Source organism: Nestor notabilis, unplaced genomic scaffold, assembly GCF_000696875.1.
Source record: "Nestor notabilis isolate BGI_N333 unplaced genomic scaffold, ASM69687v1 scaffold6577, whole genome shotgun sequence".
Lineage (NCBI taxonomy): Eukaryota > Metazoa > Chordata > Aves > Psittaciformes > Psittacidae > Nestor > Nestor notabilis.
In genome coordinates this window covers 64,030-89,704 of record NW_009937729.1, presented here as the reverse complement: position 1 = coordinate 89,704, position 25,675 = coordinate 64,030, and the positions used below count along the sequence as shown (strand labels likewise).

The 25,675-nt window shown below is 38.3% G+C and overlaps 1 protein-coding gene across 1 annotated transcript in view; it reads right to left on the bottom strand.

The window, feature by feature from the left end:
• The window catches only part of CLASP1 (cytoplasmic linker associated protein 1), a gene marked incomplete at its 5' end in the record, with an annotated part of 127,845 nt that overhangs the window by 39,019 nt on the left and 63,151 nt on the right, over positions 1–25,675 (bottom strand). Inside the window, 8 exons of the mRNA XM_010018970.1 lie at positions 2,404–2,547; positions 3,463–3,541; positions 5,156–5,319; positions 5,557–5,559; positions 6,908–6,971; positions 10,551–10,795; positions 14,186–14,289; positions 21,995–22,102. Coding sequence (XP_010017272.1) covers positions 2,404–2,547; positions 3,463–3,541; positions 5,156–5,319; positions 5,557–5,559; positions 6,908–6,971; positions 10,551–10,795; positions 14,186–14,289; positions 21,995–22,102 — 911 coding nt within the window. The remainder of the gene's footprint in view (positions 1–2,403; positions 2,548–3,462; positions 3,542–5,155; positions 5,320–5,556; positions 5,560–6,907; positions 6,972–10,550; positions 10,796–14,185; positions 14,290–21,994; positions 22,103–25,675) is intronic.

Sequence of the window (25,675 nt, the reverse complement as noted above, 5' to 3'; positions counted from 1 at the left end):
AGCCCCTGCCTCCGCAAGTAGTTGGGGACCAGCATCACCATTGCACCGTGCCAGCTGGAGAAGTATACATGGGCCAGACTATGCCTGCAAAGACTCCTCAGTACCAAAAATAAACTGTGCTCTTGTCAGCTTTCTGGAGCCGCATTGATTGCACTGGTGGTCTCAAATCCAGATTCTACTGAAAAATTATCTTATTTTACACTTTTTACAGGGCTGTTGTAGTACTTTGATCATTTGAAGACCAAACTGGTTCTTCTCCCTCTCCCCTGAGGGAGGGACGTTTGTGACAACATTTACAATGCATGGTCTGCTTTGGGCTTAGAAAGATCACAGATCTTGAACGCTGCCATAATACCTTCCACGAGGGCAGAATCTTTTAATGCTTAAATTTATCACCTTACTGTTAAAAAAGGTACTTTATTCCAAGTTACATACAGTCTCCAAAAACAGAGGACAATCTTTCAATTGTGTTCTTCAGAACATTTCACCTGTCTGGGTTGGCCCTTGATAATCCAGTTTGCTACTGCATAAAGAATTTATTAGTCTGTTAACTAAAGTCCTCACAGAGATAATGGCCAATGATTGCTTATAAATCCTTTGCTGCAGTGTTTCTTCTAAAGCCTATGGTTTGTACTGTGTTCTTAATAAAATCATAGTACAGCAACGGCATGTTAAAATAAGGATCACCTGGGCATTCACTCTCAGTAGCCTAAATTGGCTTAGCTGTGTAATAATTTCTTTGAAAGCTACAGGTATCAGAGGCAAATCCAAGTCACATGCAGGTTCAATAAGTAGAATTTAGATTCAGTAATCTCTTGTCAGACCCAAGGCACTTGCTTGGGTACTGCCCAGGTGGAGTTTGGTGGAAGTTTTTCCAGAGTTCTGCAAGTCTTTGAAAGAGACAGAAGGATGGATACCCTGCTGTGAACACCCACTCCTCACACCCCATAGTGAACAGCCAATTTTTTTCAGCTCTGCAGATACTCTTCACTCAATTTTGCATGCAGCAATGATGACCCCTAATGGTGGAATATTTCTTCTGCTAAGCAGTACACAGAGATTTTGCTTTTCAATGCATAATTCACTTAAATTAATTACTACTCCCTCTTGCAGACCACAAACACAGTAGACTGCTTGCGGTTTACTTGAGCTGTAATAGAGAAGCGGCTTCTTTGCCTGTTTAATTCTTTCTGACTTGGTACATGGAAGCATCAAAATGGAAATGCCTATTCTAGATCTAAGTCCAGGATTTAAAGTAACCCTTTTTTCCTGAGGCTGATTATCTTGCAGAAGCAAATTTTAGTCACACTGGTGTGAATAATCCCTGCAGAAAATCTTCAGAAAAGACCATGAGACATTTTTCTCTAGAACCAATCAACTGTATGTAAGAAAGCAGCACGAACCCAGAAAGCTTCTTTGAAGCTTTGTGTCAGCTATCAGATAATGCTGCAGCACATTTGATCCCCAGTGATCTTTTAATCAGACTCAGATAATCACTAATAACAAAAACAATGTTATTTCCAAGTTTAAAAATAATCTGTTATTCTACTACTAATTCAACATTTTAAGTGCATGTAGAGTGAAAAAATCTCAGATAATTTTTACATTCTGAAATGCTTAAAGGTTTGCTTAGGTTTTTGGGGGGGGGGGTTGCCTTTTTTTTTTTTTGTTTTTTTTTGTTTTTTTTAATCCAAGTACACCTCAAGCCTTTAACTCTTACCAGAATATATTTCTGCATCTGGGCTGAGAATGCAGTCTTAAATTGTGTTACAGATGCCAGGTACATAAAACTAAGGCTCACTTTTCTCTTGGGAAAGATGAATATCACCATCTGCCCCATTTTAGCTTGCCTGACACTTGCATCTAGAGCAAGATAAAGAACAACGTAACTGTATTACCCAGACCTGACCTAAATGTGTCAGTATTTTCCAGGTTGAGATAAACACACAGCTCTTAAAAGGAAAGAGTTGAGAGCCCCTGGCAGCTTACTGATTTGTTTATTTTAACAATGTAACACTACAGAAGTTGTGCTAGATTTCATTCAGTCTACAAAGCACAGGGCCTTCACCTAAATAAACTAAAACCTAGGGATATTTCCAGACTGCTCAAGAAAAAGTACATTTTCAAACTGTTACACCTTTTTGCACAGTATTAGTAAAGTCATACAGTTAAGTACCTACTAGAAAAAAATATATGAAGGCATGCTTCAGAAATGTGTTTTTAGTGAACTGGCAATTTGTTTTGGACAGTGACGTATGTAAAATCAATTTCTTAAAAAACCAGAATCTAGTAACTGAATTTTTCATTACCTTTATGACCATTCTTTATTGTTTCTTCTTTTTTCTCACTTTTTTTTTTTTAAACAACAATAATTACTGCAAATACTTGATCACCCTGGCTTACCTTTCTCACATCTGAGCTCTTTGGTTCTGTTGTCCAAGTTATAATTCTAGATACAGCAAGTCTTGTCTCACTAGAGTTCACAAAGTCTGTTGGATCCATCTGTCTTGCCAAGGACTCAATATACTTCAGGATAGCAACCTTCACCTTAGAAGCAAAAAGGTATTTGTTAGGCTCAAGAAGCGGGCAAAGATGGATTTATCCCATAATAAACAGATACCACTACGGATTGACAAGACTTATGTCATGAGGAAAAATCAAAATATCCCTGACATTTCTCTATGTCATGTTTCAAAAATCAAGAGCAATTCTCTACCCCAGATAAATTGTGTGTAGTAAGAGCCTGGAATGGTATATCAGAACTGGCTTGAAATACGTATGCCTACTTGTGTTTCCGTAAGCAAATCAGTACTCTACCATGCTGGTTCCACCAGTGGTTATTGTTCCAGATGCCAAACCATAGCTTTTGGTCTTAACCAAATGCCTGACAGAGTCCCAAAAGATAGAAAATTTCAGAGATTAAAGAAAGAACACAAGTCATTTGGTAACCTGTACATTCTTAACTCTGGAAGATAAATGTGTCTGACTTCCAGAGTTTACAGTTTTCCTACAGTCTTTAAACAGCAACCTCCTAAAAAACAGTCTGCACAACAATATTCCTTTGGGAGGATTCAGTAACAGAAAGCTCTGATTTTTTTTTTCTCCAAACCCTGCAAGTGTTTTGTCTTATCTGTGCAAGGAGCACTTGTTGAGGTGTGGCTAGGGTCCAGCCGTTCAGACAATCTGGTCTTTCTGTCCTGCACAGCCAGGTTTTATTCCTACCAAGACCAGGGTGAAGAAGAATTATCTATATCCAAAGTTTAATATGTTCCAGTGTGCTTAAAGCCCAACTCTCATAGGATCCTATTTTAGAGAACAAGTTAAATGCCAATATAATTTCTGTATCATGCAGGTACTTAAAATTAGTCATCTTAACATGAGTTCTATGCTTTCCAGTATGCCTGACATGGCAAGCTTAGACAACCTTCTTGATGTTTTATTGAGAAGGCTTTTGATACTGACCTTCAGGTTTGGTGTTTGGGTCTGATCTACAATAAACCTCATCAAAATGTTAAATTGTTGATCAAATGGAAAAGAATCCCTGTCAAAAAAAAACAACAAAAGGCAAAAAATGTAATGCAACATAAATTTTCAGCACTAAATTAACTCTATACATTAAAGCTTACACAACAGATTTCAACACCTATCATAATTTTCTTTTTAACTTTACCATGAACCAGAGAAACTCCAAGTCTAAGGATTAGCTGACTACTAATTGAATACTGAAGAAGACTGCTAAATCAGTATCTCCATACACTGTTACTTTATCTGGCCTCTGTACACTTACCCAGCTTTTGGCACATCTGTCCATTCCTTCATTTCAAGCTGTTCTTTGTTCCCTAATCTCCAGTAGCAGCCTGGTATTTATCTTGTCCTCAGAGTTCATACCTAGTTTTGACTTCTTTCTCCTATTTTCCTAATCTATCCTATTTTCTCCTGGATTACTTTTTTTTTTTTAATTATCCTATTTCCAGGATTAGCTGAACCTTATTGTAACAGTGACCTGTGCTGGACATCCTTAGAAATGACATGGACTACAGAATTGGTGTGCACACTGCAGTAGCATTCAAGGTCTTATCCTGACATTTACCCTTATTTGCTGTTTGAACAATATGAAAGATGTTCTGAACTTTGTGGTAAATATGAATGCTGTAAATATTCCACCTCCCCCCATCAATCAGAAAGAAAATTGATATCTAAGCACATGCACACCAAAAAAAAAATAAAATCAAATTAACAAAACCAGTTACACATTTTAAATGTTATACTTTAAAGTTACCTATTTAGAAAAGAGATAGAATCATAGAATGGTTTGGGTTGGAAAGGACCTTAAGATCATCTAGTTCCAACCCTCCTGCCATGGGCAGGGATGCCTCCCGCTAGACCATGTCACCTATGGCTCTGTCCAACTTGGCCTCGAACACCACCAGGGATGGAGCATTCACAACTTCCTTGGGCAACCCATTCCAGTGCCTCACCACCCCCGCTGTAAAGAACTTCTTCCTTATGTCTAACCTAAACTTCCCCTGTTTAAGTTTAAAGCCATTACCCCTTGTCCTACCACTACAGTCCCTGTTGAAGAGTCCCTCCCCAGCATCCTTGTAGGCCCCCTTCAGATACTGGAAGGCTGCTACGAGGTCTCCATGCAACCTTCTCTTCTCCAGGCTGAACAGCCCCAATTTTCTCAGCCTGCAGCTGATATACCATACGATGTATCTTAAGTCAAATGTAGACAAATTTAGAAATAAGTTGCATCACTGACACTGAAGAGTACACCCATGTGAAATATTTTCATTTTATATTTAGAATTCTTTTCTCTTTTTCCCCTCTTGTATTGCAGTACATACATACAGATATTACATATTTTAAGTACAAGTGAGGAAAGCAACTGACGTTACATTTAGAAAAAGAAATGGAAAGAGATAATAGCTATTGACCCTCCCCTGGAGGAGTAATATACACTCAGTATCCTAGATGAGCCTTTTTAATTCAATGCCTGAAATACTGTGACATAACTTTGCTCTCCTTTATTCCGGTATTCATCAAGATTGAGCCCTCAAAACATACAGGACTACTGTGTTTCTAAAATGTTCATCAGATGCCCTTCTGTAATCCTGCAAAAACCTTCATAGTATTTGCCATCTACATACTCTACCTGGTGACATCCAGAGCTTTTTGAACTTTCGCCTGCACAGACCCCAGCAAATCTGCTCCCATTTTCTTTAGTAACTGGGTCAGGAGAACAAAAAGCCAATCCTGCAAGTCATCTTTATGAATGATGATGAAATCAACCAGGGTTTCCAGAAACATGCTGAACACCTATAAACAAAACAGGTGTCACAAAAAGGAACACAGTGCTTTAAACAAAAATAATCAAAGGGGAGAGGTTTACAATCTGTGTTTCAGGATGATTTTGTTATAGACAGTTTCAAGAATGAATGATTTTAGTGACTACATGGCTGGGGAAAAAAAAAAAGTCAGACGAAACACGTCTAAAACGTGTCGTATTAAAATACCACAGGAAACAAATGAAGGAAGGGGGTAGAATACACTTACTCTCTGTTGTGAATTCCACGGCAAAGCAGGCCATGCAACAAAACAAACCACTCGTTAGCACACATAGTGATCAAGGCTGGTTGTTCAGATGCAGTTTGTAAACAGATAAAGGATGCATTCATTGGAAGTTAACATTTTCTTGAATCTCTTCTCAACAGAGTTACTTAAAATATCATATACCTTGTATCAGATCCAGTCTCCTCAGTCATGAAAGTAACATATGTTTATATATGTTTACATGTCTGGATATGTTTAACACCACGACTAATGTGTTTGTAGCAATAATTCTACAGAAGCAGTGCAGGTTACAGATCACCACAGAGGACATAACTTTAGTCCAGTGTGTAATAAACCCTCACACGACACAAGAATTGGAACCATTCTGCAAAGAGCTACACCTTCACCCTTTCTACAACACATGCTGAACCTTTGAGAAGCAAAACGTTAAGACCTTAGAAGGTAGGAACTGCCACACTCAGCCTGTGGGACAGCTGATCTGGACTATTACTATGGCGAAAAATGCACACTTGGAGCAAGACCTGCCTGTGACAGGCAACTGTGCCTGCCCATGGCATTTCCACCTGACAACTGATTATTTAAACTGGTTTACCAAGTGGTCTGAAATACAAATATTTGTACAACTTACGCTTTCTCAAACTGCATTTAACCCAACAGCAGATGTTTTTACTCAGCCACTACTGGTTGCCTTCAACCAGCAAACCTCCTCAGGAAAGGGCATGAAACTCCCTTTTCCCTTCTCTCTGCTCCCACTTATCTGCTGGCAGAAGGCTACTGGGTCTGAACGTGCCTATGGACCCGACCTCCCCATTCCCTACCCTGCTGCTTTTTAAGAGATGTTTGTAAATTTATGCCATGGCCTTTAACTTCAAAGGTTAGTGCTATAAAGAAGGCAAAACAGCTATATTAAGGACTTTAATTATGAGATCCAGAACAGTATCTTGGTGAGGTGCCATACTGCTCCCAGGCATATACAATATACAAACCGCAGTGACTGTGATGCTGAACTCCAGTTCATTACCTTCACAGACCTCACTCTAGTGTGTATCACCAAGACACTCCCTAGAGAACCACAAGTAAAACTGAACTTCTCGTTCCATGAGTTAACATGGGAGAGCTGCCCCTTATGAAGCAAGGAGTAACCAAGTCCAAGTCCTAGCAATATAAGGGAGATTGAGATATATCCCCTTATTACAAAACATAAAAGTCAAGGAGACTTATAAATGCCCACTTCCCCAGCAGATGGTAAGAATATGGACCATTCATCTTGGAACAGTGTCAAATGTGCACACAGGGAAATGTAAGAGAATGAGTCAAGTCTTTGTGATCTTACCTTGCTGTGAGGGTCAGCAAACATGCGAGTAAATATTTCACATAGCCTTTTTAACTCGACTCGGCTGAAATAAATAGAATAGGTATTAATGCTAAAGTTCTAGTTGCAGAAAAAAGGTTAATAAATATTAACAGCTGAAAGATCTAACCTTTATTTAAATGATACTTAAGTCACACTTCTGAAAACTGTATCTAGGCAAAGCCTTTTAACTGCCATTCCAGTTTAACCGCTGGGATCACCAGTCTTACATTAAGAAATCTAATACACTTTTTTTTTAAAATTATAAGACAGACACTTGTATTTTCTGCTGCTTTAACCTTTTTCTATGCTCTGGATTGCAGAATACAACTTGAAATGCACACATTTGGGAAGTATTTGTTTTCTGCCTGCGTCAGTCAAGGTCACAGACTCACTGAAATGTGGGTCTTTTGCAGCCAAAGTGTCTCAAGTCTCCTTTGTCAGGGAATCCAAATTTTCAAGTAAAATCAGAACTTTCATGCTGTTTGGGTATATACTAATCATAAATATTTTCGTCTAAATTTTCAGTTAAAAAAATCATTAAAATCAGTCAAGAATCACACCATATTAACAAATACCAGAACCAACTCTGAAGTCTGACAGCAGGCACATGGAGTAGACAAATAAACAGAAATACAAAACAGATTAACAAGTGGGCAACCTAGTAAGTCAGAAGATAATTAAATCAAAGCGCAATCTAAGTTCCTATTAGAAAGATTATTAGGTGTCAGTAACACTCTTTTTATGCCAGGGGTGAGAAGGATGATGTATGGGTCCTTTTCATAAGATACTGAGTTAAGTCAAATGCAGAACTGTTTGATGCCAAAGCTCTTACTTGCAATGTATTGAAAATACAAGTCTTAGTTTTCCTGAAAGGCAAACTGCCAAAGAATGCAGAAATTTTCCTTGTTTACTGTGCACACAAAACCAGAACAAAACAGTTGGGTAACATTTCCTGCTTACCATGCATGCAGTTAGATATTTTCCACCATTACTATGAAACCAGAGCAACTACTGAAATGCACATGGTTCGCTCAGAAAACAGCCATTCAGGTCTTAACTATGGGTAACCCTCTTTCCAGAAAGACATTAGGTCTACAGTCCACCAACATATCTCTCCCTCTCTCAAAATAAGCTTCGAACAACAGACCAGAATATGCTATTAGTCTGCAGCTTTTTTATGTTAACTCATTTATAAGTAATACAGGACATTTTTCAAAACAAGCCTATGCATTAAAGGCTGACCAAATTTTAAAATGACACAAACCAAATGGTTTGATGTAGAGGAAAAAATCTTTGAAACAATGTCACAGCAAGCTGTCAGCTTCATTCAGGGTGAGACTGCACAGTCCTAAAATGACTACAACGCTCTTCTGAATTGCAAATTACAGCTCTTTAGACAAACCCTTAGCTATTATTCTAATGAATTTTCTTTCTGGACACAGGTTACATGAAAACAGCAAGTGTAAGTGTGTCTCTTTTTAAAAGCTCATGGACCCAAGGTAACAATGCAAGTACTAAACTGAAACAGGCAGTGGAAGAACATTTCCTTAAGGGACTTGTTGGCCTTGTTTTATTTTGAAGACCTTACGGGGAGCACACTTAAGAGAATTAGGCCACATGAAACTATATGAAACAAACGGATAGGTAAGCGCCACACCACTTTGTACGCACACATCTTTCTGAATATGCAAATCCCAGCTAATATAGGATCAACCATCTTTCAGTTCAGAGCACTAAAGGAAACCTAGCCGTATCTCTGACTTTTATTAAACTTCTCAGACCACAACAGAAGATACCAGGTTTAATTAGAAGACAGACAGACTTGCCCTTTGGACTAATGACCTTGATGATGATCTACAAGATGCCGTGGGAACAAACAGGATGATAAAATCTAACCATTAGAACAGGCACCAGGCCAACTCTGAACCAAAGAGGAAGCAGACCAAAGGCAAACCAAAATGAAATATAATCTAGACAACTAAAACCAGTATCAAATTAAAAAATAACTCTGCAGGGGTGTAGTTCCTGGGACAGGTTTATAAACTATTCAGGATCAAAGCTAAGAAAACTTGCAAGCTTGAGAGACTAGTGACAGCAGTACAGTTTAAAGACTGCAGTCAGCAGAGTTGAAAACAAAAATTCTACCAGCATTTCTGCTAAGAGATATGGATATGGATAAACAGCTCATCACCCTAACTTCTCAGCATTTCCTCTCTTGGAAAAGCAGCACTCAAAACCTTGGTTATAAATCCTCACACACCTTTGTGGCAAAATCAGTGTCTCACCCAACCTTTTCATACAAGTATATGAAGTATCAGTTTTCTCCAGACAGTTTGTTAAAATAAATAAAGAAGAAAAAAGAAAAAAAAAAGCAGCATAAATGAAGGAAGTATCTTTAAAAGACTTGTAAATAGACAACATCAAAAAGCATCTCTGATTGAGAGAGTCTAACTACTCATATTAAAAACCTGTAGCACTTCCCACTTAAGGACTATACCACATTATGTAAAGTTCTAGAATATTTTTATGATAGCAAGAGAACACCTTTTCCAGGCCTGCTCTCCGTATATTTTCATTCAGCCTGTTCACATGAGCCATCAAATATTTTCAGCCAGTGTAAAGGCCTTTTGAAATGGAAAGAATTGCGCCAATCCAAGTAGGTAGGCTATAAACCATACAACCACACTTACAAACTTGGTCATAATTTAAGTACATAATATTCATAACAGGAAAATAAAGTGTCACAGCTCTTTGTGAATGTTATCCTCAAAGGAGTCAAAGGATAATCAACTTGTTTCCAAATACCTTCACCATAAACTAAGGGCAAAAAACTATGGCCTGAGAGTCAGCTGACTTTAGTTCATGTGACCTGTGGCCATACGACGTTTCCATATGGCTACTGGGTAATTCTAAGATCTGCTGTAATGTGTGACATGCCAAAGGTGTTGGAAGGGTTTATGTGGCTTTCAACAAAGGCCTCTGTCTCCTACCACAAGCAAATTTTCAGAGTTGGTATACCTATTTCACTGCCTTAAGAAACTTCCCTCTACAAGCTACACCATTTATAGGAGCCTCAAATATCTAAGATTTTTCAAGAGTTATAAGTAATATCTATAATTGCATCTGACAAAGACTTCATAAGGAGTCAAAGTATACCCAACATAAGCATTGTCTAATCTCATCTTTGAAACACACACACAGAGTAAGTGCGGTGAGTGCTTGCTTCGCCAACTGAGTTGCTGGGAGAAAATAATAAACTGAAGGGTCGGATTAATGTAAATGCATTCAAAGGGTGGTACTGCTTTTACGATACCATCATTGTGGGAAATGTCAATGTGCTGCAACAAGCACCTACCACTGGAAGCCTCCACAAAACAGAGGAAGGCTAATAGAAGATAGCATGCTTAACTGAGTCCTTTCTACATTACTGCTACAAATTTAACACAAATTATACTGATGACATAGCAGAACTTTTTCCAAAAGTAAAGTCCCAGATTGTGGAGACAAAGCTTTCACAGCTGTGAAAGATAGTATGTGTCTTCATAAGGCAGGTACGTATTACTGACATCTGACTATAGCCATTTCTCATGAATGACTGAACTATAAAAACTATCAAGGTCACCTCAGTGTCCGCTGACTTTTCAGTAAGTTCTGAAGACCTATGAGCCCCTCTTTCCTTTCAGACCAGTTGGAGCTGGCACAGTGGTTCAGAACCTCAGCCACATCTTCAGTCTGCCGCAGGTAGTGTGGAATGCCCCCATTCCTGGAACCATAGGAGCGCTCTGAGCAAGCGCTTGATGCATCACTGTTAGCATCATCATCGGAGTACATCCCATAGGGTTCATATCTTCTTCTCACTGGCTTTTTCTGGAAAAGGGGAAACTCAGACTTAGTAAGTTATATATGGTTACATCAGTGCCAAAAGAAAAACATTCTATCAATAATCACTAAAAGGAAGACTATTGCTATAGTGACGTGTTTTAAAGACATCACCAAGCACTGCCTGCTTACCTCTCACAGTACAGCAAGACAGATCCCATTGATTTCAATGAGACTATTCAAGTGACTAAGGGGAGCAGGGCTTGCCTTCCCCAGCATGGAAGCAAGATATTTATGCCCAGTGAAATTAGCTACTGGCAATCATACGTTATTTTATTGTCAATAACAGTCAGTTCCATTGTTACAGATTCTGTGATAATACAAACTCTACTTCAAGAAAAAAAATAATAAAAGAAGAAAGAGCTGAAAGAATCTGTGCTGACATGCACAGTCACTTTGATATCGATAATGAAGTGACTCTAGAAATGCACTGAGATACAGGAGATGAAAATTTCTGTTAGTTTGGACTAGGATTTTTCCAGAGGCTGCTATGGGAGTTGAGTACTCAAATTGCACTCATTTCCATAGCATGGCATTAGAGGATGTGATTCCCTTAGGTACCATCTTTGACAACCTCGATTCTTACATAAGAGATATTAAAATAATTATGGTAGCAAAACAAATTGTATGCTATACTACAAAACTCCTAAACGAACCTTAACAGAACAGGACTGATATATATCAGATAAAAGAGAATCTATATTCTAAAGTGTTTGCTACAGAATTCCTTACAGCGTGAAGTCATGCAGCTCTTGGACTTGTGAAGCCAGCAGAGTTTTGCTTCCACTAGGACTGCAGGTTTGAAATGTAGAAACTAACACAAGTGCAGTATCATGGGTGTTAGCAACAGGGTGGGGCAAGTTGGAAAGTAGAAATAAAAAGTCAAGAAAGCACTAGTACCTTGCTCCTGGAGTCTCCTAACAGCTGTAGGCAGGAAAATATTGAAGGGTGGGAAAAAGCATAGAGAATTATGTCAGAAGCTTATGTAGGGTTTGTTTTTGCAACAAAAACGTATAGCAAATGTGTCTTAGCAAATTAAAATACAGTATATGCAAAATAAAAGTGGGTATAATAATGCCTGCGTTTATCTCCAAACTATTGCTTTACCCTTACAGCCTACAATTTCCATTAGGGAGCTTGGAAGTGAGATAATACGTTAATAGTTTTTTTGCTGGCAGATCTATATAGAGCAACTCTCTGCTTACCTTTTAGAATGCTGCTCTGGAAGATACCAGAGCTTTTGGTAATGATTTATATCCCCACATATTAGTAGCATTTGATTTTTAGAGTCTTGGAAAGAAATTCTGATGTCAGGAAACCACTATCTACAGTACACCACATTTAATCAACTTCACTTGACCAAGTTCTCTTTCAACCTGCAGTTCTTAAACCACGTTTTTTTTGAAGCTCATCTTCTTTCAAGACACCCTGGATGTCCCCCCTGGCTTAAAGGCCTTACTTAATAGAAAAGTTTCCATCACCCTTTGAGCTCTTCTGACAGATCCAAGCACTGATTCCCAGTAGAGACACTGCAGGTTTATGCCAAGTCCAGCTCTCGAGACAGACTGGATCCAATGGGAACTGTACATGGGGAGCAGAGGTCACAAAATGACCCACTGTGTTCTGCTTAAACTGAGTATTTGGCTGAAGCCATCTCTGGAGAAGTTACTTTCATTTCTTACTACAGGGAAAATAATGCTTCCTTGAAAACAAGACTCCTGGATAAGAGCTGGCATCACGTTGCTCTCTCAAAAGGAGCATTTGTAAATTGCCTGTTGTGAGAAGAGCAAATTGGGGTGATGGGAAAGAAGGGGACAAAAAGATCACGTTGCATCCCCTAAAGCCATACAAATTCGTATTGATCAACCAAGTCAGCAGCTTAGTTTCCAGCTAGACTTAAGGATTTCCCTTTAAAGTGTTCAACCTTTTAAGATTTAACATTCCAGTATAATGTTATTTAGTTTAAAAGAGTGGAATATTTAAAAGGGAACTGTAAGTCTACCTGAATATTAAATTACACCCAAAGAGACATTAACGATCAGCAGTGAATTGAAACACTGAGACCTTCTCCTCCACCAAGAAACCTGTATTAAGCAACTGCTCACATTCAGGGATATAGCTTGATTTCATTTACACAGGCAAACCATCACCTATAATTATGCCCTGAACTGCTCTGATGGCACATTTGAGGTGCTGAGAGCAGAAACTTGTTCACAAGCTGTTGTGTTTGGTAATGAAAAAGCCCACTGATGATTAAGCCCACTAAATGCAACAGTGCCATCTATTATATACTGTCCTACCTTTATATTAGTCACATATTCTTTTCTTTTGAATGGTAGATTTTGTAAAAAATGACATTTGTCTAAGAGTACCTTAATAATCATCTAGAAATGGAGGTGACATGAGCTGGATGATAGTCAAATATAAAAAAGAAAATGTTAGCCATCCTTAGGGAAAGTGAACTAGGAAATGGAGAAAGGACATTTATCACAAACTCTGGGGACATGGTTCATTCTCCATAGAGATCTGAGATATCTGTCTCAAGAGACATTTGGAAGTCCTCCCCTGAGGTCTTGAGCTGGAGAAGACCCAAGGTACACCAGTACTCAGCTAACGCTGTACAATAATTGCTCCTGACTATATGAATCCTCTCTACCCCAAATACTGAAGGTAAATCGAAAGGCTTAACACTTGTCTTCTGAAGAGCAAAAAACACTTTCTGGGATCTAGCCGAGAGATGTTATAATATAGTAAGATTATATAGGACAATAAAAAATTTTAAAGTTACAATGAATTTACTTGGAAATGCATTGAATGTTTGAAAGTACTAGCAGCAAACTTGACAAGTTACTTCAACTGCGTGAGACAGTACTGATTACAGGCAAGGCAAGTTATGAGCTGATCCAAGTATCTGGACAGGTACAAATAACACAGGGCAGGAACTTGTGAAATTCTTAGTTCTCCTCTAAACCTGATCAGGAATCAGCACTAATACAGAACACTTTTTCTGACAAAGTCTTCATGCAGGTAGTGAGACTGATGGCAATCCCTGACCCTGCAGGTGCCGAGCACCCCCACAGTGCCATATACATCATCTGACAGCCAAGTGAAAGACTAACAGCTGATTCAAACCATCCTGCAGCTCTAGCACCAAGCCACAGTGATCAGTTTGACAACTACTGTGGAGAACTAATATGGAATAAGGAAACAAACATTGCTGCCAATATACCAAAAGACAAAACAGCAAAAGGTAACTAACTTTACAGCATCAGACACTGGCACAATCAGAACAAAGCTATTTAGAAAGAGGAGAACATACGTACAGGTAACTTTAAGCCACTTTCCGGTGTTGGAAGCATTTTGTATTTTTCCTCTTACCAGTGCATCGGCCACAGCAGCCTCCAGATCTGTGCTTGTGCTCAGGACTCGCATGGCATTCACAGAAGCAGGCATCCTGCCTGGTTGTCCGAGTCCAAACCGGTCTGCACAAAAGACAACATTGAAAGGGGTTGTTAAATGAATTCACATTCACTTGGAATCCTAATCAGGTGCCGAGCAGCTTTCCCCACAGGCTCTGGGAACTCGCAGTGCTTTTCCATCAAACACACTTTTATCCACAGCTCTAGAGAGTTTGCCATTAGAGTAAGAAATAAACTATTGTTTGCTGGGCCCCAAAGACAATTTTGAATCCTCGGGGCAACCTTTTTTTTTTTTTTTAATCTGGGAAGCAGAGTGTCTACTTTGTTTCTTTTTTAACACAGAAGTTGTTTCCAAGTTTTATTTTAATGTCAGAGGCAGACATGCCAGTCCCAATCTGGCGCACGCGGGAATCAAGAGAAAGCTTCTCATTAAGTTCAGAGAGACAGAATCGTGCCCAGTGTCAGAACATGTTAATACCTGAGCATTCATCTATCCTGCAGCTTTTTCTCAGGCAAGGATGTGAGACTAGTTACACCAGATTGCCTATCTTGTCTCAAGGCTTGATTAACCAGTAAAATATCCCCCTTGGCACCATAGTATAAAACTAAGGTTTATTATATGCTTGTGAAGTGCCTCCAATTTTTGTGTTATGTTGTTCTTGATAAGCAGTTTAAATGCCATTTAAAAGCTATATGATATATCAAAATTGATTTTTTTTTTGCCCAAACAACATCATCTTTCTCTCTTCAAATATGATGGCAAAGCACTTAATGGCATCTGAAGCAAGAGGATTGAGTCTAAAATGTCATTTACACTCCTTGTAATAATTAGTTTATCATTTGCCCAGTCTACCAAAAAAGTTATTGAAATTACTTTCTTTGGGCAAAGGCCAAATTCAGAAAGGCATGCTAGCAGGGATATGACAGAATTTGTGACTTGAGCACCATGGGCCAGGCTCCGGCAGCACAGTCCTCCTAGATGGGCTCTGGATTATAAGCAAAGAGAAATTGGTTTTGGCATTCCAAGTTTTTGTTTACACATGAGCTTGTCTTTGCTCAAGAAGGACTAGGAACATCCCTCCTGGGACACACCTTACACCTCTATCCCCTGCACCCACACATGCCACTAAGAGTATTGCCAACAAATTCAGTGCTGCACAAATCAAGCTGCATGAACCCATTTAATAGACCTTCAGCTGATCCACACTGGAGGCAAACATCAAGCAGCAAGAGAGAGGGATCAAGTCACACTGGTCTTTTATTAGTTCATCTATATTTAATTTAACTAAGGAAAACCACTGTTTATCAAAATCCCTAACTATATAATGGACTGAGGTCAAACATGATCTGCAGCACCTTACTGTATTTTTCAGGAAAAACACTGTACTTATCTCAAAACTTCATTGCCTTTTTCTTTACAAACCTACTGCACTGAAATAGCTTTTAAGGAATTAGTTCACACTGATATGCATAATTTAAATCAGAGAATGATGTTTGCCAGTCTACTGTCCTAATTCCAAAGCTTTACCCAAATGTTTCAGAGATTAAACTCCCAAGGGGATATTTTTTTAAATCTGAAGTGTTGAGGAAAACCAACCCTGAAGACTAGTATTTATTTCAGAGAGAAGTGTTATCTATCAAAATCTACTGTTTCTCAGAGTTACGTACCCAGACAAGACATTTCTGATTTACAACAAAAGCACATCTTCTACAAAACACATTACAAAGGAAACAAAAAACAAAAAAAAAAACCAAAACAAATCTTAGAACTACTGCCAAAAAGTAATCAAATCATGACATTTCACAAAGAAATAAAAATTTTATGTGTTATTACTATCCCCTTTTTTAATGCACTTAGGCTGAAGAATCATTTCAAATATTTAGATGAAACAGTGCTTCATCCCTAAAATGGAAAGGTCTGTACACTTCAAGCAGAAGCAAAGATGATGATAATGCATTAGGTCTGATTGAAACTAAAGTCACTACTACAGAACTATACACTAAAAAGATGTACAGAAAGCAAGTTTTTCCCAAGTGTAAAAGATATCTGATACAGTACAAGGGCTGTAAATGTTGAGATAAGTTCTGGACTCGGTTTTATATTTAAACCCAACTCAGTGACATTACTCAAGTTTACTCAGATCAGAATTTGTCTTAAACTTTTGGAATAACATCAAAAAATACCACTGTCATTTGTTTTCACATAAATTTAGTATTACATTAGAAAAGGGAAGATAGTCTGGTTTTTTTTAAAATGAAGAACAGAATGACAAAGTAATTCAGTTGTAGATCAATTAAATACCCAGCGTAAAGAAACAAATTTGAGCTTTTTTAACAAATAAAGTACAGTGTGGCACACTGGCTTTTATCTGTCTCCATGGCTATCAGGAACTTTCTAAAATACTTCTTTCAGTGATCTTTAAATTAGTAACACCCAAGTCACTCTGGGCTTCTCCCCAAGATACTGCTGCCATACCTGAGTGCAGAAGTTAGATCCTAGGACAGACCTCAGCATATCCCTATACGGGGCTTGGAACATATTTGGCTCTGGCAATAACCACTACATTTCTTGCCCAGTGTTACTGGACAAGAAATAAACAGAATATACTTTGGCCACATTCCCAGAATATACAGGGCCACATGTCTCCCTGGCTAGATTTATAACACCTATTATAAACTTGATGACAATTTGCAACCACCATTTTTGGGCCAATTATGCCATTTTTAGGGAGATTGACACAGGTAAGCATACAGAATTTGACTATGCTTTGCACCAAAGCACAGGAGTCAAGCATCAAGTGATTATCATAGGAAGTTGAATGCAAACAAAGCTGAAATCTGTATTACAGTTTGAAGTATTTTAAACATTTTCAGTTACTTTTGTTAAATACAAATTTGGCTTATTATTTAGAAAAATGCCAGTCAAACCAGCTTGCATCATTTCTGCTGAGCAACCTGATGAGGGAAATGTTTTGAGAGGTCTAGTTAAGTGGCAGCCATTTAACTAGGCTTATGAGAAACAGTATTTTTCACTCCCTACCTGAAGGGTATTAATAATTTTCAGTATCACTAAATCTTTATACAATTTCAGCCTCCAAGAAAACACTGAAGCCCTCATCTCCTACATCATCTTTGTCCCCACAATTAAGTCTCTGTTGTCCCAAAGGTAGCAGCCCCCATTCATTTCTAAGACTTCCAGTGAAATATCTTGATTCAAAAGGGAGTTACAGGTTCTCCACAACTGTGAATCCAGCACAGGAGTGTGGAAGAAGCAAATGGAATATGCAGATTTTTCTCATTATCTGTAAGCATTAGTCTCCTGATGCCAAAGTCCCGTGAAATTATGGGAATAATTTTTTCAACAACTTCCATGTACTTTGGACAAGGCCTTCAGAATTATATGAAAGATGGTTCAGCATGTGTATGCTCCAAAGTTCATTTTGAAAGTTCATGAGGTGCTTAATTCTTGTTGTTCTTGGGTATTTTTTGAGAGGATCCTACAAATACTTTCATTAACTGACAGGAGTCCAGAATATTTAGTAATAAATGGGATAAAACCCATTGGGATCCAGTCCTAGGCACTGGGAATTGCACCACTGCTAAAAAGGAAATATAAACAGAAGTTGGAAGTACTCTGCACCAGTGAGGATTTAGCCCATGCTGCACAACTGACCTGATTTACAGAATTGAGAAAGCCCTGGATCACCCTTTGTTTAAACACTTTTCACAATGTTCCTCAAATACACAAAATTAAATACATCCAATAAATGAAATTCAAACCAAAAAGCCACGTTGAACAAAAATGGAACAGAAAGCCGCACAGCGGTGAGAAGCACATGCCAAGTGCTAGCTGATGCACGTGATGGCAAATGTTAAGATGGTGTAAAACAAGACTACGTATAAGAAGCGGATTCATGCAGTTAGCGCTTGTTCACCTGACTGCCCAACAGAATCAGCAGTGGAGAGAGCACTAGTGGACCTGGAATGACGTCGAGAAGCTGCAAGTAGAAGGAATGGCAACACCCACAGGATTAACACACATTTAACCCGAGACAGAAAATGCCACAATCCAAAGAGGATGCGTGACCGCTACCGGTAAAGGTGTTTCATAGTGACAGGGAAATGACGCTGTATATGAATGCATAACAGATACAGTGCAAGCCCCACAGCAACACCTCCATCTGTAGCTTCCCCTTTATCCCCCATGACTGTAAACACAATGCATGACAAAACTCATTTGTAACAGTCCCAAACCCAGTGCAGTTCAGCAAAAAACCCCAGTGCACATCAGTCACATTCCAGAGCCACAGATCTGGAAGACAGCCATCGTGAGAACATGGAGCACATAACTACAGAGTAGGATTTAGATGTGTCTGATCTAAACCCTGAAGTGAAGCCATGATGAATGCTTAAGAACTGTGCTTGCAGATATTCTTCCACAACATTCTAGCCTATGCATAAAAGAAAAAAACAAACCAAAAACCAACGTTAAAGAGAATGAATAACCACATAAGTAGAAAGAGTCATACAGGGAGGTCAGCCAACCACCACCTATAGGTCCTTGGGTTGGGTTTCTTTTCCAAGTAAACACGCGTACACATATACCGTAGCTGTTGCTACTACCAAAAGTCTCTTGCTTTAACAAGCTTTGTATACATGTTTCTTGAATCTAAGTATGTACATGCACAGATAGTCTGAACTGCAACATTGTACGCCTATCTAGAATTACACTACATGTATACAAATTGTTAACAGCAACAGAGCACATACAGTAGCAGAAGAGCTGAAGCCAAATACAGTTCCCACTTCAATTCCCAGTTGTCAGCAGCACATCGATCACAAAATGCCTTTGGAGAGGTTTTCAGTTCATGAAGTCAGCATAAAGGTGAGTCTTTTATGAAAGCAAATGGAAAGCTGGTTCAGCCATTTCCAAACTACAGAAATCTAGTTTTTCTAAAGAGGTTTTTCCCTGTGTCTAGCAATGACATGCTCACCTAGCTCAAATCAACTGACCCAAGCCCATTTGAGCAATTCATCACCACTGAAGGCCTTGTTGCTTTAACATCTAGTACTGTCAAGACACTGAAAAAATTAAAGCAGAATCACCTTCTAATACAAATAGGCTTCGTCAATTATGCATACATGTGTGCAGTAGAAAAAAAAATAAGTCTTCTGTTCAAGGCAAAGCATTCATAAACACAGATACTAACATTATAGAACAGGAATCAGCAAAGTGAGAAAAATAAAATTTCATTTTTTTTCCCAGCTGTGAGAGCTTGACTAGAAGCTGTACAGAATACGCAATGTGGTCTTTAACCATAGAGAATACATGCATTTATTCAAGAGAACAATCCCACCGACACCATAAATAACTCATGAAAGATTTGCAGGATCAGTGCAGGATCATGGACTGAACCTCACAATTAAGATTCTGAGCTCACAATTGCTTTCTTTCAAGCCATCCGCTGTGCCCCTGTGGATGTCACTGCAAGATCAAGGCCCATGAAGAAACAGGAATAACAAAAACAAAACAAAAAAATCACATCTCTGCAAGAAGGCCGAGTGTAGAGTGACTTTTGACTGGTGTTTCCTAACTTATGAAGCCAGAAACGTGGGGCACAGACATGCATACCCGCACAGCAGCGCAAAACAAAGCACAGAAATCTGAAAGGTTACGATATCAGTGTTGACATTAACCACAATACTGTTAAGTGCAAGAATCCTGTTGTTTATGTATAGTTAGCTTAAGTATAATTCCCTTAAACTTTATGAGCAAAAATAGACCATGCATAGTAGAATTATATTACTTTAGCATTAATGTAAGATTAACTGGGTTCTAGAAATACTGTAATATAATCATATTGTTTTGGCTTAAACTGACATATATAAATTTCTTTCAGATGAATTACACATTACATAATTAACAAGTGCACGAATATGCTTGAGCTTAAAGCATTTCAATGAAACCACAAGAAAAAAAGACAATAGGATAACAACCATACTGGGTTACTATTACATTGATACTTCTTCCCCGTCTTACCTTAATAACTTAATAACAATGTATTTCTAGAAACGCATTAATCTTCAGGTAATTAAATATTGTGAGCTAAAATAATGTTTGTTAGAAACAGTGCAATAATTATCTGTAACTGAAATTATATAGTCAGTGTACAAGTCAAACTCAATAGAGATGGTGGTATTTGAAACTCACCAACTGTGATTCTGGTACTATGCATTTATTTTTCAGAACAAAGGCTCAAGATATTATTTAAATTATGTATTTTCCATAAAATAAACAAAACAGCACACTGACATAGAACACTGATGAATTAACCCTGCTTATACACTTTGGCTGGAGAAAAGAGCTTTATCCAATATTGAAGCTAGGCAGGGAACTATAAAAGCAAGGTACAATTGTGCATCTACTATCTGTTTATGGCTCTGGCATCAAATCAGCTTCATTTAATCAATTAAAAAAGTTCATCTATTTCAAAATGAACTCCTCCCATTTTTCACCCAAAACTGAGATATTGCAGATAACACAGATTATTTGATAGTTCAAAAGAATAAAGGTTTGAACCCAAATGCCTCTTAATATTAACTTGAAGATTCTACTCTACACCATTGATATCAACAGGGTTTTTACCAGTGATTTCATATGGATATGAATTGACAGCCAAATCAATAATGATAACATCTATGTAAGTCTAAACAATTAAAGTACAATATATTAAATGAGAAGCAAACAGGAAAATTTTGCCCATCTGTCTATATTTTTCATAACCTTTTTTCCCTATTGGATTAAAGTTGCAGAATTAAGCCCCAAATGCTATGCTCTGTTTACACAATACCTGTATTTTGTTACTATGTGTAAAATAGATCCTGTAATACCACTCTTCAGCCTTGATGAAATCTGTATGAGCTTCTTTCACAATTTTAATACAACATGCACAGCTATGAAATTACTACATAAGTGGAGAGTGCCTGGAGATCAGCTATACTTCATGTCTGAGATGACATGATGACTTGTTCATACAAGTAATGTATTTGGTTGAATATATGACATGGTATTTGATCAGAAACATTAACTATCCTGCTGTTTTCACCACTGCGCAGAAAAACTTCTGCATGTGGTAAGCATGAGGTTTTCTATTTGTACTGTACACTTAAACTGCACATTAATGATGCTCCTTTAAAACCTCAGCCTTTCCAGGATTTTAGGCTGCTTGAAAACGTTGCCTACAAAATGTCATGTGCAACTTTTTAATTGACGATCGACAATGAAACCAGTACAAAAAAAGAGCTTCTATCTCTATTGGAGGATTTAGTACAGAAATGATACACTGTTACTGTACCTAGCTGTAAGAAAATCAGATCATGAATAATTAGTCACCCAACAGCAGTCTACAACACTACAGCCTACTTCACTGTGACCTAGAAAACAGAGGCTTGCTCTCTGGTAGATTTCTGTCACTGCTGTCAAGTTAAGCACAGCAGCCCCATATGAGTTGTTTTAATGAAACTAAAAATTACAGAAATTCAAACTAAACTATTTTCCGGCTAACAGTGAAAATCCAAGAACCAGAATTGAAGCATGCAGAAGAAAACAGAAGGGAAGCAGGGTTGGAAACAGGGACTGTGTCAGGAATCCAACAGAGGACAGGAAACAAGCTCATTCCACCTGGCAGTGTCTTGAAGGGGCAACCACAACAAGGGAAAAAGGAAAAAAATATTGACCCTTAAAGCTCCAATGCCTACATGTACTCACCAAGTGGAGGAAAGCCCCGAGCAGGGCTTGTATCTCGACTGCTCTCACGGCTGGTATCACGACTGCACCCCTGACTCATGCTGGGTCGGGGGATACGACTGCTCCGTGCTAGCATGCAGCATGGAGAGTTTCAGAGAAGGTGAACAAGTTTAATGAGGACAGAAAGCTCAAAGTCAAGTCACATTTCTGTTAGTTACGGTAATTATCACATTAGTAATTATAATTTGCAGCAGCCTGCTCAGGCTCTTTACAAACCGACTACCTTAACATGCTGAGATGTGTTTGTGATGTGAAATTTCAGCAGCATTAAATGTCTGGTTGACAGTCTGCTTTTTTCTTAAGCAATCCAAGTTTTGTTATTCAAGTAGAGCAGGAATCTTCAATCACTATGGAGAGCTCTACTGTTACAAAACATGCAAAACAGATGAGACTGAAAGAAACCCTTCTGGAATATTTTTTCCTTAATTATAAGATAAACACCCTCTGGAACAAAACAGCACGTCAAAATTTTCAAAAGCAGTCTTTCAATATTAATACATTATTTTTACATAGATCTGGCCTTTCAGAAGGAAAGTTTTGCCATGAACAAATATCCTAACGAAAAGAGGTGTATTGTACAGACTTGCAGAGTTATTTTTCTTCAATGAAAGATACTAGGAAAAAACATTTAGAACCTGAATACGTGAAAGACGAGTTAGAAGGTGTTTGAATTTTAAGACAGCAGCAGCTTCAGATCTTTTACAGAAACTAACTTCTACTCCTCAAACATTTCTAAAACCTTATATTTATGGTCTTATATGCACACAGATTGAGACGTGTGCACTTAAGGGTGGCTTTAAACTATATTCTTAACTCTGACAAAACCATACATCAACAAGACTCTTAGGTCTGGCAGCTGTCAAGTGTTCAATTTCCCACAGCCTAATAAGGCTCCTGCCTATCAGCTGTGTCATGGGAACTCATCATATGCACACTCTTTGGCAAACACAAAGTGGTACAAGATTAAACTGCTTTCATAATAAAAAGCAATCACGCTTACTCTAGCTGAAGTTTTATTTTTTAGCAAATAGGAAAAGCAGAGCTAGGCTGTCAGAAGGTTGCTCGACATCAAGGATTTGAATTTTATTATTTTCTTAAATGAGCATTTTAGATATTCAGACCTGGATTATTCCTCTGCAAATTCTGTGTCATTTTGGTATGAAAGATGTTTGCAAAAAGTTATTTAATAAGCTTTATGCCTGGTCAAGAATACTATGCTTTCTTAGGTAAAAGAACAGCACTTAATTGTAATGAGTTCACCTTGAAGAATTTAATTACTAAAAAGGGATTTCCTTTGCTGTTTTGAAAAGGCAGTAGCATATTTAAACTGCTCAGGAAAAGCCTTTAAGGAATTTTCTCATGCACAGAGTAAGATCTAAGCTACCAGTTTTGATGACAATGCAGCAGAGGCCCATGTATATAACACGAGCCTGCTAATACTTTAATAGTACCCTTGTATTTATAAAAAAAGTGCCATTTGCATGCTTCAGAATATTTATATTCTTATAGAACCATAGAATCAACTAGGTTGGAAAAGACCTTTAAGATCATCAAGTCCAACCACCACCCCAGGACTGCTAAGACCACCACTAAACCATACCACTGAGGGCCTCATCTACACAGGTTTTGAACATTTCCAAGGACAGCGATTCCACCACTTTCCTGGGAAGCAGGATCCAAATCTCTGTTGGTCTGTGTACAGAACTTAGATGCCTAGACTCAAGCTAATCAAGTTCCGCCACAGTTCTTCAACAGGATAACATACACTGGCTCTATTAGTATCCTTTCAAGTAAAACAGTACAGAACAAAACAGAAACCTTCATATTTAGGCTTTAAAATTCAAATAGAGACTACTGCCAGATTCTTGGTTTGTCAAATCCGTCACAGTTTTGCAAAACCCAGCTCGTATCTCAGATGAATTAATGGTTCTGATGGTTGACCTTTGATGACAGACAATACAATGATGAGCTATTGACCAAGTTGATAAGATCACCATAATGTCTAAAACTTCTGATGGGCTTATAATAAATAAGACCAACTAAATTATATGAACTGAATGAAATTATGGTCCATGAGTACAATAATCCCACCTTGGAAGTGCAAGCAAAAAAGCTGACAGATGAACTGAAGGTGAAAGCAACACTCTCAAGTCTTCCACACAAACACTTGCTTGAAATTGAGGACTCTCTAGAAGCAAACTTCTCATTCTTGGGTCTCATGCTTATATGTAAATAATGGCAGCCTTCACATCAGGTTTACACAAGAAGTCATTTCTCTTAAGTAGAGAAGATCTGGCAGTCTTGTCTATAATACAACCCTACTAAAACCAGCAATGGCTCTTTAGACAGGGAGAGATGTGAATGGTTAAAAAAAAAGTATTAAAGAATGCACATAGTACATTCTCCTTCCATAACAGCTAACAGCAGCAGCATGAAGTGTGAAGAAAAAGCATTTTAACTGCATTAGAGCATACCACAGATGAAGCACAATACTGACTGTACAAGCAGAGCACCCAAACCCAAACCCCAGCTACTTCATGAGTAATGGTCAAACTAAAGACTTACATGTTACAAACACAAAAACAAGTAAAAAAGAATGAATTGAAAAGTACTGAATGATAAATCTGTTGTAGACTCCCAGGCACCTGCCTCACTTTTAGCGTTGTGTTATGTTGGGAAGATGGGATATTAGCTGCTCAGAGTATTTCCTTTAGATACTGCCAGCAGTAAGGGCCAGCAGTGATGTCATTTAGAAAAGCATCTGATACTGTCGCAGCCTGTGTTTGCAGTGCATGCAGTAAAGGCAGAGACGACAGACACGAGTCTCTATTTCAGAATTCCCAACTCCCAGAAGCTGGACAGAAATCAAGTAAATGAGTAGCAAAATTAATTAAAAGAAGTAGGCAGGATGAAAGCAGACAGTGTGCCCACAGCCAGCTCTAGACTGACAGCCTAGAAAAGGACAGGACTTACTTGTTTTCAATAAAATCCCAGCTCTCTAGATGTGTCCTGTATATTTAGGTTTTACCAATTTCATCTGGTAAGTCAAAGCAATTGGATACAGTTCACACCATTGCTAAAACACACTATTATGCTGTCTTACACCAGTGGAACCCAACAGATGGAAATCCCACCAGCAGAACTCAATAGTGCCCCTGTTTACCAGCCTACCACTTGGAAGAAAACTGTTTTATTAGGGTATGATTTTTAATGATTCTTAAGTGGACACTAAAAAATCAGCAGATGCTTCCTTTACATCAATACAAGCATTTTAAAAAGCCTGTAAAAGCTGCTAAAACAGCCAAAGGAAAGCTCTGCAGTGGGGTACACCCAGTAGAAGCAAGTCAAGAACTGCCTTCAGCTTTCCAATAAACACACACAGGATAATCCCAACAGAAGGAGTGCTGCTGCCTGAAATTGATAGCCAGCTGTGCCTTCTTCACTTTTTGAAGAATGACAATTTCAAATCTCTCACTCCTTTCAGATCCAATTGTGCCACATAATCTGCTGAGCATCCAAAAAAATTAACTTCAGGCACATAAACTTTCAATCCATGGAAATCAGTCATCACCTTTTTTGAGGAGATATCCTTTAAGGGGTCCAAAGTAAAGCTTGAGATTAAGTGGACTATACTCTTCCTTC